Source organism: Melanotaenia boesemani, chromosome 20, assembly GCF_017639745.1.
Source record: "Melanotaenia boesemani isolate fMelBoe1 chromosome 20, fMelBoe1.pri, whole genome shotgun sequence".
Classification (NCBI taxonomy): domain Eukaryota; kingdom Metazoa; phylum Chordata; class Actinopteri; order Atheriniformes; family Melanotaeniidae; genus Melanotaenia; species Melanotaenia boesemani.
Window position 1 is genome coordinate 21,827,946 of NC_055701.1, and position 17,615 is coordinate 21,845,560.

Consider the following 17,615-nt stretch of genomic DNA (forward strand, 5'->3'; position numbering starts at 1 on the left):
TTTTTTTTTGTGGCAAAATCAATTAAAATACACCTTAATAAGCAAGAATGGTGTCAGTTACAGAAAAAAGCTGAACTTTAAGCAAAGTGTTTTTTTTTTTTTTTCCCTTAACCTTATTGGCCAATTTATTGACTCCTGCTCCAAACTATGTCCTATAAACCCAGATTATATGTTGTTGCTGGCAGGTGGTGGTCATCTTTGAGATGTGTTCAAGTTGTTTTTTTTTCCCTGTACAAGCTGGTGACATATGGAGACACATCAGGGGGTACTGTAGTTGCCTGGTGTTGCTTTGGTGTTTAAGAGGCTTAAGGGCACGAATTCAGATTTAAGTTTTTCTTTCAGCTTTTTTAAGACAGGTGTTCTGGAAAATGTGGCTCATAAAGTGATTGGAGCTGAACTCAAGTGTATTTTGGGTATTAGCAGCAGCTTGGCGTCACTCCAGACAAGGTCAGCTCTGACTTCTTCTGTGACATAAGGGATGTCTTGTTGAGGTCAGAGCAAGCTGATGGCCACTGGAGCAGGAGCAGGTTGCATAAGTTGGAGGTTTATCCATCACCTGCAGCTCATCTCTCCTGAAACCAACTTTCAGTACAGGTTTCTTTACCGAACTGAAAATTTTCCCACTTCTGTGTTCAGCTCACTTGTGGAACTGATGATGAGGAAGCATAGTTTTGCTTTTGATTCCTAAAAAATACCATAAACACAGCTAACACTGCGGCCACTAGTAAACCCCTCCACCTGCTGCCATGCTTTCATTTTCTAAACATCAGCATTTTGTTTGACTTTCCAAAACTTTATATAAATAAGAACAAAACAACCTCATGTGACGATTTTCATAAAATCTAAGTGATAAGATGAAGATGCAAATCTGAGTTTTTACATATATATATATATATATATATATATATATATATATATATATATATATATATATATATATATATATATATATAAACCTACTACATTGAATTAAATAAACATTTTTCATTTCTTTCTATTTAATTTTCAATGGCCAAACAGCTTAAGGTTTATTTGTACTCGTACTCTATTTTCAAAGAGTTTAGCCTAACGTAGCAAATGAAGCAATACCACCTGAAATCACTAAGGGGGATTACACAATTTAGCTGCTGCGCAACAAGCAAACGGAGCCATGAAGAAGAAGAGGAAGTACAATGTGTTTGTAGGCTGCACAGACCACCACCTTCTACTGCGCTTGCACTTAATACGTCAGAATGTACATCATCATGACCTCCTCCACCTTTGCCATGTTTGCTATTGTTTGAAACTGATGTAAGAACTATGAAGTAACCTCTAAACTCTGCACTGCCCTTTAGTGGATGTATTGAACAACCATGCCAACATAAAGGATGTGTGGAAGTATGTGTGCAATGAGTCTGAAAACATTTGACACATGGACGTTGTCACAAGAGTTCAATGCGGTTGAGGTCAGGCAGGTGATATCCTCCTTTCCACTCCCAAATCCTGGAGGTAGTCTCTAATAAACCCTGCTTTGTAGGGGTGAGTGTTGTCATCCTGGAGGATAGAATTTGGTCCAAAACTGTGGCAATGTGAGATTGTCACTGGTTACAGAATCTCTGTATTGAGATTGACTCCAGTGGTGACAACCCTTTTGTTTCCAGTAAGGAAGATGCTACCACACGCCATCATACTGCCTCCACCAAAAACTGGCACCCTGTTTGTGCCGCAATTAGTGTAGCATTCTGTGTTCCTCCACATATCCAGGTTACAGCACACATGTTTTCAACACCAGTATCATTTAAAGGAGAAACAAGGCCTCACTCCGAATAAGTGAGCTCCAGCATGCTTGAAGCAGTTACCAACAAACTGCTGTAGCAGGGTGCTGCTAATCAGGGGGCAATCAGGCACTTGATTGTCTGCATCTGGGGTACCAGAAGCTGAAAACAAGAGTTGATGGCAGAATAAGCTGTTTTACACTGGCAGAGAAGATTTGGCAAGTTTTTCTTGGGCACAGCCCACATGCTCAACTTTGCTGCTCATCCCACAAATTCATTTTTCTTACAAATGCTCCACATAAAAGAGAAATAAATGAGATTTCCAACAGCGTAAGATTTATTACCAAAAAGCATTATTACAAGAAAGAAATGATCCACCAAACTCAAATTTCCTTACTTTTTGTGTTAAATTAATTTGCTTTCTGTAATATTTTAGGGGTCGAGTCAATATTTATGTATTTAATTTACAAGAAATATCTGGACAAAAAATCTCCACTTGAACTGCACTTTTATGATGGACTAGATTTTACAATTTGCTTTCTATTATTTTTTTGTCAGTCTGTTATTTGCAGAACCTAAAGTGAGTACCGAACCAAGGTGGTTTGCCCTCATATTGCCAGCATTTATCCTGTCTCTATCAAATTGTTGCAATCTGTTGGAGATGGCAAGAGTTCCAGGCCCAGTTTAGGTTCAATAAAGACAATTTTCAGTCCGATTCCATTCAGTTGTGGCATCAGAGCATGACCTTCATGGAGATGACTGGCCCCACTGAGCATCAGTACTCTGTTGTCACCTATAATAATATTATTATTATTATTATTATTAATACATTTTATTTGTGGGTGCCTTTCTTGACACTCAAGGTCACCTTACAGGAAAAAACACAAGAATAAAACTAATCAATAACCCCAGATAATTTTCATTTTACCAAATGGTCTCAGCTTCATTGCTTCAGAGTCTTAATATTAGTGCCATTAACATCTACGGTTCAGCCAGTCTACTCCTGGATGAGCTTTTCTTTCTGTTTTGATCACTTTGTTTGATGTCATAGTCTATAGCTAGGGAACTGCAGTTGGTTGATAAGGTGATAGTTTCTACCTCAATGATTGTTTGCCTTTCAAGAAAGGGAAAAAATACTGACAATACTGATACTCTCCCCAATGGTAGAAATCAGTGCAAAAAATGGTTATGGTTCTGTGGTTCAGCTAAAAACATTGAAGACACAAAGTCTTTTTTTTCTCCATATATGTTGAGTTTTAAAAATACAAGTCAAAATGTTTTTACATGCAACAGAAAAATGTTTCTACTCATTATAAACTCCCAGTTTGGTAGAAATGTGCCAAACAAGTACGTTACAACGGCCTTAACAAGATACATACAGTGCAGCTGATGTGTAGATGTGTTGAAAGTGTCCTTTGTTTCAGTGCAGTGTAGCTCCTCCCAGCTCAGCATTTCTGAGTCAGGTGATGGTCAGCAGTGAAAAACGCTGCTCTGGCACAAAGCAGCACCACGACCGAGCCACACTTTTCCCATCACACGTCTGCTGCTGGCAAACCGAGCTCCAGCTGACTCATGAATACTGTGTTATGACTCCGGTGAAGTGGGCCACTGTACTTCATCCCATCACACTGTTTAGATTGGCATCTGGCTGCTTTCAGAACAACTCAGGCATGACTCAGGACTTATTGGCCACACTGAGTCGTGATGATTGTGATAACAAGTTTGCTCCTGTTGAGGAAAATCCTGCTTTTTTTCTGTTTCTCTGTCAATTTTTAAGAAAAGTTTAATTGATACTTTTGTTTTTTTCAATACAGATCTGACTAAAGGTTTAGATTTATATAATAGAATCAGCAAAATGATGTCCACATTAAGGTCTGATTATTTAAGTAAAATACAAGTATTTTATACAGTGAGTTGTAGGTTGAGTTTGGACACACAGTTTTACTTACAAAGGGACATATGCATTAACTTGCTCTGAGCTGCTGAAGCAGAAAGATACACACACTCTCACTGAGCTTTTCAGTATGGCTTCTTTGATGCCTGGGCTTTATTTGAATAACATCGGCACATAGATTTGCATCCAATTTGTGTGCTGTGACATCAGGAAAGAGGTGCTTCTTATCGACTCAACTCATACTTGGACATTCATCAGGACATGAACCTGTTTGTTGTTGCTCTCACCAAATATGGAAGCATCACTGAGGAAATTAAACATTGCTGAAGCAGCTATCATTCATCTTCAGAACTCTCTGCCATTTTAAGGGAAATTAACCTTGTATATTTTTCTTAAGATGGTCTTTTTTCCAGTTTTGGTTAAACTGTTTGGTGTTGAAGTGACTAAATGTTTGATTTAAAACTTAAAAAAAAAAAAAGCCAAGTGTCATCACTGCATTGTGATTACAACATCAGATGTTGGCTTGTTGTAATAGTGCAGCTGCTTGAGCCAAACTTAATTTGACATAATTTGCATGATGACAGCTTATTTTTTTTCTCCCCAAATAATATATTTTATTCCCATTCCCATATTTGTTAATGGTATTAACAAAATGATTAGCAGTGGGAGTTCCAGCCGAGCATGCGCTGCAGAGGAGGCTGCGTGTTGAACTGTCACCATCACAGACGGTTTTGTGGTTGTAAACTTGTTTTGTGTGTGTGTGTGTGTGAATGTGTAAGGGCAGACGTGGGTTTCAAAAAGCCTCCGTGAAGCCAAGTTGTTTGTTTGTGAATCTTCAGGCTTTTGTGGTTGTCATAGCAACCGGTCAGTGTTGGGCGCTCTGCGGCATTTTCACAGACGAGCCACTCTTTGTTTAAATGAACTCCGGGCAGGAATAAGCCATTATCACACTTTGACTCCTCATTGTAGCACACACACATGAATATGCATCAGAGCCGCTTCGGGCCAAAAGAAAGTAAATATCAGTGGACCGCCCACAATGGCTGCTATTCTTTGTCAGGCTGCACTTTTTGGCTAATCCACTCTTGTCCCAGTGGAATAGAGGATTGTGTGCATGCATGGTCTGCTGCATGAGTCTGTGCATTGACTAGATGCAGTCAGGCTCCTGTTTTTTGGGGGGGGCTTTTTTTTTTTTTTTTTTTTTCTTTCTTTTAAATACTACCTTCAAGCTGTGTGGCACATTCGCCTACACACACACTCACCCCTGTGCATATGTGTGCTGAAGCAGCAGCCAAGGCAATAGATAAGTGTAATAAGATGTCAGTGCTGAGTCGGCACTTTGCAGTAACAGCCTGCTTGAGTGCCTAGCTGCATGAAGGCTGCACCTGAGAGACTGTCACACTCCATCACACTGTTGGCTGGTGGAAAGAACACTTCTCTTCACTGCCAGGAGGAAGGCTTGTATACAGTTGTGTGGTATGTTGCACATGTATGTGTATGTTTGTGGAAAAAAAAGGACAGAATAGGCTGTATTCTTCTCAACACTCCCAAGTTTGTCCATTTTATTTGCCTGTGATCTCACATTGAAGATGAAGAAATGGTTTAAACATCCTCCTTCCTCTGTTTTGCTCCTGCACTACATCAGATGCATCTTCTCTTCAGCTGTCTGGATTTGGGGTATTACAGGCATTTACTTTGGGTTTGGAAAGCTCAATCACAACCTTTCTGTTGGCATGGTTACTCATCATAAAAGATGTATAAAAGTACCAGAATTACCAGCAGAAATCACTTAAGCAGTGTCCAAACCAATGTAGAAAAACACTTTAAAAATCAGCCTCAAAGGTACAGAAAAGACAGACATAATAGCAGCAGATCCACAGATACAGCAAAGTGTCAATGACAAGGTGCTATACTGGCTATAACCGCCTTTCATCACTCGATAAAGGATAAAGCATCAGCTGTACTCATCTATTCTTGTCCTCAGTCCCTTTTGAGCAACAGAAAAAGCATGTCAATGGCATTGACACTGAATGTAGAGCTTAAGTTTTCTTCTGTTATTAATTAGTTGTTGACTATTTATAAACAGTTTTCTAAAGCAACACTACATAGCTTTCCAACACAAACTTTCTGAGCTTCTGACTCATTTTGATGCCACACTGGCATTCATTGTTTACATTCCTGGAGCTTAGTAGACTGAGAAACCATCATCAGCATCATGTGATAGCTATGTTTTACTTCATGACACCACACACCAGCAACTTGGACATCAACACACTGACCCGAGGATGTTGTTGTTGGAAGTGAGAAAACAAAAAAGAGAAAAAGCAAGAGACAAAGAGTCAACATCAGGCTGACTTTTGCTAACTAGAGAGAGCTCAGGGAGGAGGCAGGATGCAGAATGGATGTTAAATTAGCCTTCATTAGGGGTGCCAAACGGTAAAAACCTGCTTAAGTTGTGTTAAACATCCTTGTTTGCCCTTTTTAGTGAGGAGCTGATTTTTCCAATATGGTATTTAAACTTTTAAGGAAACCATTTATAACTTTTAGGAAAAAGAAAGATAATTTTGTGGGGGTCAGTTTTTGACATGTTTAGTATAAAAGTCAGCTAGTACATAACTGGGAGAGTCAGTAAAATCTTTGATCTTTTTTAATTTGTAATACAGCACTTGCTAATGTAAACCAGAAAATTGGCTTGTTATTGTCTCTATTTTGCTGCAGCATGGTTTACTCAGTTGAAAAAGGGATTAAAGCAAACTGGGGTGTTTAAGAATATTTATTTTTATTGTGGCTGCAAAGCTCATCCTTAGTGTTGGCACTGATGAATTTACTTTGTGGAAATCTAACACACTTTCTAGAAAAATAATAAGGCAATAAGATTTCAGGTCTGAAACACTTAAAAAGTAACAACCAGCTTATGTGAGAGAGAAGAAACACACACATAAACACACACACTCCACATCTGCCCTGCAGCCTCAGCTGAGCCTCATTCAGTGTTTTTGGAGCCAGAGAAGTGAGTGCTGGTGTGTGTGTGTGTGTTGTCAGGCTGCATCCTCCAGTGAGACAGAGTGGGATGAATGATGACCTTTGACCCTTACAGCAAACTCCCTTCTCCTGGCTGGCAGGCCCCCAGACTCCTATTCTTCCTCTGTTACAGAGAGAGAGCAGTGTGAGGACTGAAACGCCACCATCATGAGGCAGAAAGGTCATATTGTTGCTGTCCATGACTCACTCTGAGCAGGATGGATGGAACTGTGGTGCTTATTATTCAGCCAAGTCTCCCTGTTCGCCTGCCATGTGGAATCCCCTCTCTATTTATATGTTTGTATACATGCATTTGTTTAACGGACTGATGACTGGAGGATCCCAATGAGGTTTTTTTTTTCCTACTTTTGTCTCGATTGTTCATTTGCAAAGGAAATTTTTAACCTTCACGGAAGTAAACATGAGCAGGTAAATGATCTGATGGGTTGTAAACGTGCTAACAAGTTAGTGGATCAACTGAACTGGACATGATGTGGATGCGTTGGTTCTATGATGCAACCTGAATCAAGTTTTAGCTCTAAGTTGGGCCAAATACTTCCACAGCAAGTTTCAATTTCACTTCCGTCAATATACATGGAAACATCAATCCAATGATCCAACAGTATCAATCCAAATAAAAAAATAGTGTTTAAACAATGACGCAGAATGTACCTGTCAATTTTTTTGCTAAAAGAACAGGCTGTTTTTCATTAAGATCTCCGATTAAGCTCGAAAATAAAATATTTTAACATGGATTTTGTGATTTGATATAAAGAGAAGTAGTTGTTAAAACAGGATGTGATATTGTGGGTGTAGATTCTCACTCAGCCAGGTCATGGTAATGGTGCAGGAGACCTGGTTGTATTATGAAAGACACATGTCTGGAGAAGCAAACTACACCACAATCTAAAGTGAAGCCTTTTGATTTGGCACAGTTATATGAAATAAAATGATGATCTTCAACTTCCTCTGTTGACTCGCTGTTACCAGGAACATCATCATCATCATCTGTCTGCAAATAGCCTTCAGCTCATATGTGCTGGGTGAATTGGTTGATAATAGTTATTGCACTGATGTTAAAAAATGTCATGTAGTTGCTGTATTGTGACTTATATACTATTTTAAAGGGAAAATATTAGGTTTCTCACAACTTTCTCAAAAACCTGATCAAACAGGGTTGGATTCTTTGTAATAATACGCAGCAAGACACCTCTGTCTTTATTATCTTAGTCTTCAGGCATACACTGTAGTTGTTCCTCTCACCATCATCAGTTTTCTTTCTTGCCTCCCCCTCTGTGCTTGCCAGATGCACGGAGCTCCAGTGCGGCAGTCTGCAGGGCATCCAGACAGCAATTTGGCTTTTTTCCCCTCAAGTGTGCCTCCAAACTGAAACCAGTAGTAATCTGAATCTGATTCTTTTAGCTCCCCTAAACCCTCACTGTCAATTCTGCTTTGTTGGATGATGGGAACTTTGGGATGTGATCTACATCTGGAGCCAATATCAGCTGATTGTGCTGTCAGAAATGTGCAGCGGAGCGTCATGCTTCAGCTCTAAGGTTTACTGTTTACATTATGTGGCTATAGGGCAACGTCCTGGTGTCTCCTGGAATATTGATGCATTTATATCTCGCTGTACTTTTTATTCTTCTTCTGACTCCAGTTTTCAGGTGACTTCAAGATCTGATCGTCATAACAATTGTATGACTACAGCGAGCATGCAGTGATTATCCAAAATACACCATCTATAATTCAGTAACTATAGTAGAGATAATTTTCTTAATTTAAAAATGTATTTAAGTACTTCATATGAAACTATAGAAAATATTGTTTTTTTCTCATTGTGCATTGCTGTAGCACTTCTTGTGTCCCTTTTTTCAGGAATGCTCTGTTTAAGCTTCTCACAACCCTTACTATGATCTGATTGGCCAACTGATTGATCGAAAATGGTGTTGTGCAAAGACCTGGGCTATGTTCCAGTTGCTCAGTCCAGAGCAGAACCTCTGAAAGTCAAACCTTTACCATGCAGGTTTCTCTTCCCCTAGCGGTCTGAACTGTCAGGGTCTTGTTAACATCAGTATCAAAGTTCACTGAAAGTTCAACTCTGTGGCACAAATTAGTGCTCATTTGTTGTCTTTTAATGGATAAGCAGTTTATTAAATGTAATTTAATTAATTTAACTGATGAAGGCTATTGTGACTGAGCTTTCTTTCTGTTCTTCCATGTTTGAAATGAACTGGGACGGGACCCAGTGTAGAAATGATGACCAGTCTGAAAAGCTGGAGGAAAGAAAAAAGTCTTCCTTTCCATTTACTAGTGACTCACCCTTAAGCAAGGTATAGTTCTTGTGAAACTGCCTCTCCAGGTTTCCATTTTAACATGCTCTTGGTGAATTTGTCTGGATAAATGCAATGCCCTGATCCATCACATATCAGGAAATCATCTGGGAGTGTGAGAAGGAGGAAGGTGTTAGCAGCTCGGTTTTCCTGGCACATGAACAGAAAATGCTTTCCAGAAGCACTTTCTGGGCCCCACGAGCCTGAACGAAACCAAGCAGAAATGGATTTTGCAGGAAAGAAATGAGACTTTACCTCCCTGGGATGCACACCCCTCTCAACTCATCAGGATCCTTCTCATTACTGCTCCACTTGCAGACAGGGATGTAGTTTCTCATGCTGTGGATTGAGTTATAAAAGGAAATGGTTAGATGCCTTTAAACTCCTCATGGGTCCTTTTACCATCTTAGTTTAACATTTTTGAGGAAATGCTGGAATTATATTGTTCTAGACATTTTTTGTAGTAATTCATCTGCCCGATTCTGAGGTTCCATTGGGACACACAGAGCTCCGAGCTGGAGGCTGAGGCTTGAGAAACTGGCTGCTGTGTTGAAAACCATCTTCCTGTGTCAGACGTCCTGCCAGAAATGTCAGCCTTTCCTCTCTCCTCTTAACTTGTCTGCCTGCTTGTGAGCTCAGATATGGCTGGGGCTTGCACTCATGAGTTGGCTTGTTTCAGTTAAAGGATTGTACTAATATGGAACTGGCAGAGAAGCAGGAAATATTTTCCTAACTGAGGTTGATTAATGGAGTGGAGGGAAGGGAGGGGGTGATGAGGAGGGAAGCTGGGAGCAGACTGAGAGGTGGGAAAGGAAGTTGGGAACATGAGTGAGGGATGGTGCTAGTGAACTTAACACTTTCCAAACCAGTTCAACACTAATGTGGTCCAGTCACACAGCGATATTTGGAAAAAAAAATGCACTTATTGGTGCTCAAAATCTGTATGATTTTCCAAATTCCTAGTTAAAACAATTTTTTCAAAACATTTAACTGATGGAGATGTTGCTACTCACCTTCACCTCACCTTGACATACTACTGAGGCAATCAACAGTCACACTTCACAGGGGCAGAATTAAAGCAAACAAGTCAGATTAGAGGCTTATTGGCAGGATGTGGAAAGTTCCCCAACCAAAGAATTTCCTCTTCATGTCAAAGCTGAGTAATAAAACAGCAGATGCAGATAACGTTAACACGATATAAAAAATTTGGGATGTTGCAGTGATATATTTACAAGTTAACATTACCAACAACAGTTTTAAAACATTGCTGTTTTAGGACTGTTTCGTTTATATAGACCAGGGGTGGCCAGCGTCGGTCCTCGAGAGCCACAGTCCTGGCCACAGACGTTGGCCACCCCTGATGTAGACCACAAAGACAAATGCATGTCTACATTTCATTGACACTGAAAACTGCCGTCACCGTGGTGATCCGCGATGGAGGCTGAATTTGTCATATATCCAACCAGTTTCACCGCGGTCGCATTTACACTGTGAGAAACTTGAGAATGTTTTGTTCATTTGCTGCTTCACATAAACGTTTTTGTATTTCTTGTCGAATAAATAAGAATATCTGTTCAAGAATTAAACGAATGAATTAGACCATTTTCAAAATTTTAATGTAATTTGTACTCTTCTTTTTTTTTATATATATATTTTTGCTTGCTGTTGTCTTTCAAACTTTTCCATATCATCCTTTAGCCTTCTTTTCTCAGAAGTGCAGACCAACACGATGACGGGATACAGGCTGGGGACAACGGGTTGTCACACTTTACCCCAACAGAAGACAAAATTAGCCTCAGTTTCATGTCTAATAATGTTAAACCACTGCAGTTTACAGCAATTTAGTAAGGCATTGCCTCAATTTTTCATAAATAAATATATTTACATTACTGCAGCCCATCATATCTAGACTTGGAAAGTGTTAAAGTGTTCCAAAACAAAATTTTTGATAAACTTACCACTGACAAGAATATAACTACAGCTTAAGGTAGCATATCTTGATGAATAGCATGAAATGTTAGAACACCGGCTGGGTCCAGCTCTGCCCCTGACAGCAGCTCCTCGGGGGGCCGAGGGTTAAAGATTATATCAGAACGGAATAATTTCCTGGGCTCCAGTACATTTCACTGCCCATCTCCCTGAGGGGCCAACTCTCACTGGGGTGAACCATGGTGAGCCTACTAATGCGGCAGCAGCTACCCCAGATTACAAACGCTGTTAAAATAGTAACTGTGCCACATGGAGGCCAGCCAGAGGAGAGCGAAGTGAGGGCTAAAGGTGACAGTGCTGGTTCATTTTGTCACAGTAGTCGCACCATCATCCATCTTTAAAATCTATTTATTCCCGTTTAAGAGCCTGCAGTGACGCAGGAGGACAGAAGCTGTTTGCTCTCTAATTGGAGAGTTTGATTTGTCATCATCCAATCAGATTGAGGTGTAAAAACAGGGACAAAATCCACATCTGCAACTTCAGAGTCTTGAACAGATGTTTGCAAAAGACCGGTTGTTTTTCTTTATGAATACAAATTTTTTATTTATTTATTTTTTTTTTACAACCATGAAAATTCTTTTCTACACATTTACAAACTTGAATTTCTCAGGCAGATTTTTTTACAAGGTGAAAAAGCTTGATTTACAAATGCAAACTCTGAAATTATTTGCAAACATTCATTGACAGCTGCAAAATCTTTGACTATATTAGGACCATTTGGTCCCTCTACTCTGTCACCGGCAGCCTCATCTCCCCTCACATCAGGACCTCACCTGCCTCCCCTTCCTGTTACCAGCTGTCAGGTGAAGGAGCAAATGCTGAAACTAAACAGCAAAAAAACTGCAGGTACAGATTGTGCCTGCCCCAGGTTCTGAAGACCTGCTCAAAACAACTCATTCATCTGATTTCTCCGGTGCTTTTAACACATTTCAGCCTGCTCTGTTATGTGAGAAGCTCCATGGAATCCAAGTGAATAACTTTACAACCACCTGGATTTATGCCTACCTAAAAGACAGACCACATTTTGTGAGACTGAAACGTTGTATGTCTGAGATGGTGGTCAACAGCACTGGAGCACCACAAGGGACTGTACTCTCACCATTTCTCCTCACACTGTACAACTCAGACTTCCAATACAACTTCGAGTCCTGTCATCTGCTGAAATACTCTGATTACTCTACAGTGGTGGGGTGTATCAGTGATGATTAAAAGGCTAAGTACAGACAACTGTTTGTGAGATGGTGCAGAAACACTCAACTCATCTTGATTACAAAAAGAAGAAATGAGGTGATTGTTGACTTCAGGAGGACCAGGAGTAAACAAAGCACTGTATACACCATGGGAGAAGAGGTGGAGATGGTGGAGGAATACAAGTACATTGGAGTTCTGCTGGACAACAGTCTACACAGAAGCATCTGCAAGAAGAAACAGAGGAGATTCTGCTTCTTGAGGAAGCTGAGATCCTTCAATGCCTGCATTGAAATGTCACATATCTACTATAAATCTGTTGAGGAAAGTGCATTCTGCTTTGCAGCCATCTGTTGGAGTAGCAGCATCAGAGCCAGAGACTTAAAAAAAACTGAACACTGATCAAGAAGGCAGGTGCTATGCTATGATAACTCTAGGGCTAATGGAGGTGATTGTCCAGAAGAATTTTACACATCGTGTGCTTCTTCTCATCCTCTGACATAAAGAACCAGCATCCAACAGAGACCCCCTGCTGGGTCTGCTTGCATCTGAAAAAGGAAGATAACACTTGATCACACCGTATGCTACTCTGAACAGCCAATCAGAGTGCGCCCCCTCCCCAATGGATGCAATGCTGATTCTGCAAGAGTAAAACTAGTTTGGTTTCTGGTTCTGTGGCTCTTAAATTAATATTAATAAAGTTTAGGCTGGGATACTTCCTTAAAGGCAAAACATACCATTTTAGAAATAAGTTATTTAATATATAAAAAAAGATGAGCTTATCTTTTCCAAGTATGACCCTACAGACAGCAGGTTAGTTTAGATATAAGACTGCCTAATTATAGCTCTTGTGTTTACTTTCTGATAAATTCTCAAGAAAAAGTATTAAAAGAAGTTTGTATGAGGGTGGCTTTCTGTCTAACTCCCTACAATAAAATATAATTCTATTTTTATCCTCCTTTCATTACAAGTATCAGAACTGAGAACAGTATCCAACCTGATTAACACTCAAATAACACAGAGCTGTACCTTTTAATGGTTGCCACAGGAAAAACATTAAACTTAATAACGCTGGTGGGCAACGTTCCCCAAAGTTGATGCATAGCAGATTCCTCCCTCTCTTGACCCCTGTTGTTTTTACAGCCTGCCTCGGTTCTGCGAGGCTGAGACCAGAGAGAAAAGGAGGAGACAGACAAGAGCAGAGAAAGGGAGGGGGGGGGGGTTGAAAATTTATGACCCTCCAGTTTACTCCACGGACACGATCACTCAGTCGTGCTTTCCTTTTGTGTCGTTACACGACATGTCGCTGAAGCTGAAACAGATTGTGTGTAAGCTGCAGCACGGAAAACAATTTTCACTGGCAGCAACTGCTCTGCAGGACTCTGCAGCAGACATGCTAACAGCTCGCAGAGATTCACAGCACATGCTGTACTCTCACAAACCGTACGAGGACAACACTCTCACACATGAAGCTCCCAGGCGTCATACGACACACACCACACAGAACACTGAGCTTTGCACTACAATCATACCATGTCTGTTTTCGGCTGCTTGAATTGAAACTTTTGTAGTATTTTGAGGTTGGTTTGTTGTGTAGATGTGGACGACAGTCACTTTAGCTTGACAGATGAAGATTTTTGTCAGACTACATCTTTGAAAGCAGCTGCTTATGAGATGCTTTTCAACATTCACACAAACATGAACTAGAGGAGAGCGAGACTAACAGTCCCACTAATGGGAGCCCTGGTAAACTACAGTGTCATCTGGGATTTTTAATGGAACTGAGTCATCATTTTTTCCATGTATATTTTCCCCAGTGTGACACATAAAATGTTTGCCCTGAAAAACGTCACATTTACAAGAGTTCTTTGACCTGGAGTTTGTCAAAAATTCATTGTCTACAGGAGTTACAAGCAGCTGAGGAAAGATTTCTACCGAAATTTATGACAAATGAAAAGCTTAAATGAAGTGACAAAACATGTTGGTTGTAGCTGTAGAAGCTTCATTACTACTGCTCATTCAGAGCTTGTTAATAATAATGACACTACTCATTCCCCTGCCTCTTCTGGCTGTAAACACACAGGCTCTCTACACAGGGAAAACCCAAAAGAAACACAACTCTCAGGGGTGTATTCCTGTTAGCTCCTGCAGCGGTGCACCACAGCGTTTAATGATGTTGTGCTATAGTCACACAGGAAGAACTTCCACAGTGGTGGAGCCACTTTTTATCTCAATCTAGACAGCAGCTCCATACATAATGCTAATGGTTGTTACTGTAGTTACTTTCCATTTTAGTGTAGTGTGGTACACTTTGAGCTTAAAAATATGATAATGGTTGCAGATGAATAGTCATTTTCAAAGCAGGGGATCTCCAAGTTCAGACAGTGGTGATTAGATTTTAAAGCTAAACTCTTCATGATTGTGTTGTTGCATGCATTGCTGGATAGTTGGGATTCTCATAGCAGCTAAAACTGGTTTTCACTTTGACCAGTGGACGAGTTAACTCAGAATCCTGCCCGCCAAAAACCCCAGAACACCTGATGGGCCTGAGAGTGTTGACCATTATCGAGCCAGGGGGTCATGTGATGCTGCAGGTGGCTGCCAACCTGGACTGTGTGCTGCTGCCAAAACTCCACAGTGACCCAGAGAGCTTGAGGAACTGCAGGAGGGTCAGCTAATTCTTGTCAGGAGGAGGAGGCCTGTCCAGAGCAGCCAAACTCCTCCTTCCAGCACATTCAACAAGCTCACATTCCTTCTGTGAACTTTTAGCCATTTCTGTGTTTGTTGCAGGTTGACTCAGATAATTTTGACATTTTCATCTGTATGGTCTTGTTAGTTTTAACAATCATATAATTTCATTGTCTCTACTGAAACACACTCTTTTGTAGCTGAAACACTTTTCCAGGAAATATTTTTCCACTTCTGTCTAATGTTGCTTTTCTTTGAAGCAGTTTGCTCAGTCTACTTGAGGTATGTGTGTTTAATTCCCCAAAAGCACTTAAAAGTTGTCTTTTGGGCATGTTTGAAGGCTGTTTGGTGGGAAAGTGAACCTTAAAAAGAGACGGGAGCGAAAGGGGCTGACACATGTCAAGAAAACATAAAGAGTTCAGCATGAGAATCTAAACCTGCAGAGCTACAATCACCCATATCTTAGCACTTTGATTAAATTGTAGAGTGTTTATGCTAGCTGCTGACGCCACAGCTCTGCCACAGTAGTTTAACATCCTTGGCATGCTCCTAATGGCCTATTGATTAGGGTAATTTGAAGTCCCTCTTTGCCTGTTGGAGCCTGACTTAAATCATGAGTGATTTTGCAGGAAAACAATATCTTGAGGACTGAGGGTGTGTCTGCTGTTTGCACGTAAATCTTAAGCACTGGTCTTTTTCTGTCAGTTTCCCTTGGAGATAACGCACCATATAATCTTTCCTTTTCCCTCTACAGTATCCACAGAGTGTCCTTAAGCGTTTTCACTGGCTGAAACGCCACCACAGCCAACAAACTCACACACATCTGAAGCCCAGCTCCTCCACACTCAAGTTTATTGATAGTCATGCAAACCTCACCCCACTCCTTTTCAACGGTGATCTCATTGCGGAAGTTCCACAAAGTGCTCCAAACCCAGTTTGCCAGTGACTTTTAAGTGGCTTTTGTTCTCCAGTAGAGGAAGACAGTGCTGGTTTTTGTTGGCGCCTGGCTCTGCTCCTGCAGGTCTTCCTTCTGCTCCCCCGGTGGAAACACGGTGCCTGGTGTTTGGGGCCCTGGGTGTAATTAACCCAGGAACTTGTAAAGAGGCGTTCGCGGCGGGGTGCACGGCGGGCCTGCTCATTGTGCCAGCTCCTGTTGGGCGGCTGAGCTCCAGCTGCAGATGTTTTCCATTAGCATGTTTGCATGCCAGCAATGCCAGAGAATCTGAGGCTTGCTACACCTACTGTATACAGTACAAAGCTCCAGTGTGCTGCTGTTCAATGAAGAAGAAATGTAAGGACAGGGCTTCAGCTTGTTAGGATCTCAAGAAAAGGTGTAAGGGTGAGAGAATGTGAATAAACCACCATGGATCACATTTAATTGGTCTTTGCAGGAAAACTCCCTCGCACCTCCACAACAGGTATTCCATTCACAGATGTGTGAAGCAGAGATTTTAGTTTCAGCTAGCAGCGTGGCCCCGGAGATCATCGTCGGTCCCGACTGAAATAAATGTGAGCTTTGGAGCGTTGCCACTGTCAGCAGATTGTAAGATTTAATAAGCCTACAATTGAAACATAAAGAAACTCTGGTAGCTCCACAAGTAAACTTAGCACATATAAAATGCCTGGGTGGCTCACGCTGGAATTACCAACACAGCACAGGCGTATGGTGTGTGTGTTTGGTATTAGAATACTTGTCTGTCTGTGCGAAAACTGATGGTTTGTCTTCTTCTTTTGCCCTTTTTTTCTGTAGACATTTACAGCTTGGTGCAACTCTCACCTGAGGAAAGCAGGCACACAGATCGAGAACATCGAGGAGGACTTTCGGGATGGACTAAAACTCATGCTGCTGCTGGAGGTCATCTCAGGTAAAGAGCTGTTGGGTAACAGTGGATGAAAACAGTGTTGTCACATAGTGATGTCAGACAACGGGATCAGCCATTCAGGAAAAGGTTGAAATCTCCAAAAAAATGTTTTTGTTTTTTTTTTTACTTAAATGCTGAGAGGTAGATGGTAAAATGGAAAATATTCTGCATGTTTCTACTATGGAAAGGTCTCTACTATAAAAAGACGAGGTACAATTTTTGTTTGGATGTGTGTTTAATATAAAATATAATTAAACTCTGTCTGAAATCACACATAGGTGGCACTCTGTTGGCTTGGCACAGTTCAGTGTAGGATTTTCTACTGTTTAAGGAACAGCACTTGTAGAAATAATGTTTATCACATTCCTTCTTTTTGTAATTCTTGAAAAAACCCCAGTATAATTAAAGAATCATGAAACACGTTGTAGCGTCTATACCAATAAGGCGCTACTGGTTGCTAATCGGATTGGCGTTGTTACTACGGGCACTCAGTCGCCTTAGTTATGACTCCAACTTGATTAGTTTTAACAGTCATGTCCACGTTTATTCTGGTTTACAGTTCATTATTTTATCCATTAAGTAATCCCTATACTTAACAACATGAACTCTCGTTGAGTACCGACCCACGTAGAAAACTGTTTGCTTCTCTCCATTAGCAACACCTGAGTCATAGACACCAATCATTATAATTACTTCAGGTTACTCTACGCACAGACAGTATACAAGACTCACTACCGCCCCCCTACAGGTTGGGAGGGAACTTACAGTAAAATGGCTCCTACACACGTTTTCTTCTTTGTTTCTTCGCTGGTCGCATGTCAGCCACATTGCGCAACACAAAGGTCTTTCATATAATATTCTAGCTTCTGTTTCACATTTAGAAGGT

The 17,615-nt window shown here is 40.7% G+C and overlaps 1 protein-coding gene across 5 annotated transcripts in view; it reads left to right on the top strand.

Moving 5' to 3' along the window:
* Positions 1-17,615, top strand: part of actn1 (actinin, alpha 1) — a 59,164-nt gene that overhangs the window by 11,157 nt on the left and 30,392 nt on the right. For all 5 annotated transcript variants that reach the window (XM_041971259.1, XM_041971263.1, XM_041971258.1 and 2 more), the window contains exon 2: positions 16,618-16,732. In XM_041971259.1, coding sequence (XP_041827193.1) covers positions 16,618-16,732 — 115 coding nt within the window. The remainder of the gene's footprint in view (positions 1-16,617; positions 16,733-17,615) is intronic.